Source organism: Terrapene carolina, unplaced genomic scaffold (genome assembly GCF_002925995.2).
Source record: "Terrapene carolina triunguis isolate 2854851 unplaced genomic scaffold, T_m_triunguis-2.0 Scaffold17634, whole genome shotgun sequence".
NCBI lineage: Eukaryota > Metazoa > Chordata > Testudines > Emydidae > Terrapene > Terrapene triunguis.
In genome coordinates, this window is record NW_020681985.1 from 1 (window position 1) to 209 (window position 209).

Sequence of the window (209 nt, forward strand, 5' to 3'; positions counted from 1 at the left end):
GGGGCGGGTTCCTCCTTCCGCCGCGCTGTGGTGGGAACAGAGAGAGGCGGGTGAAGGGTGAGGCCAGGGTGGGGGGGAGGCTCACCGGATCATTGGAAAGCCGGATTATTCCCAACACATCCATCCTTCTATCATTCCATCCATTCCCCGATACAGCCCTCCATCCCCATTCATCCATTCATCCATCCTTCTACACATCCATCTATCAT

At 56.5% G+C, this 209-nt stretch overlaps 1 protein-coding gene across 1 annotated transcript in view; it reads right to left on the reverse strand.

Annotated features, from left to right (window-relative positions):
- Positions 1-5: 5 nt before the first annotated feature.
- The window catches only part of LOC113408527 (tenascin-X-like), a gene marked incomplete at both ends in the record, with an annotated part of 1,979 nt that continues 1,775 nt past the window's right edge, over positions 6-209 (reverse strand). Inside the window, one exon of the mRNA XM_026661810.1 lies at positions 6-25. Within this exon, the coding sequence (XP_026517595.1) occupies positions 6-25 (20 nt within the window). The remainder of the gene's footprint in view (positions 26-209) is intronic.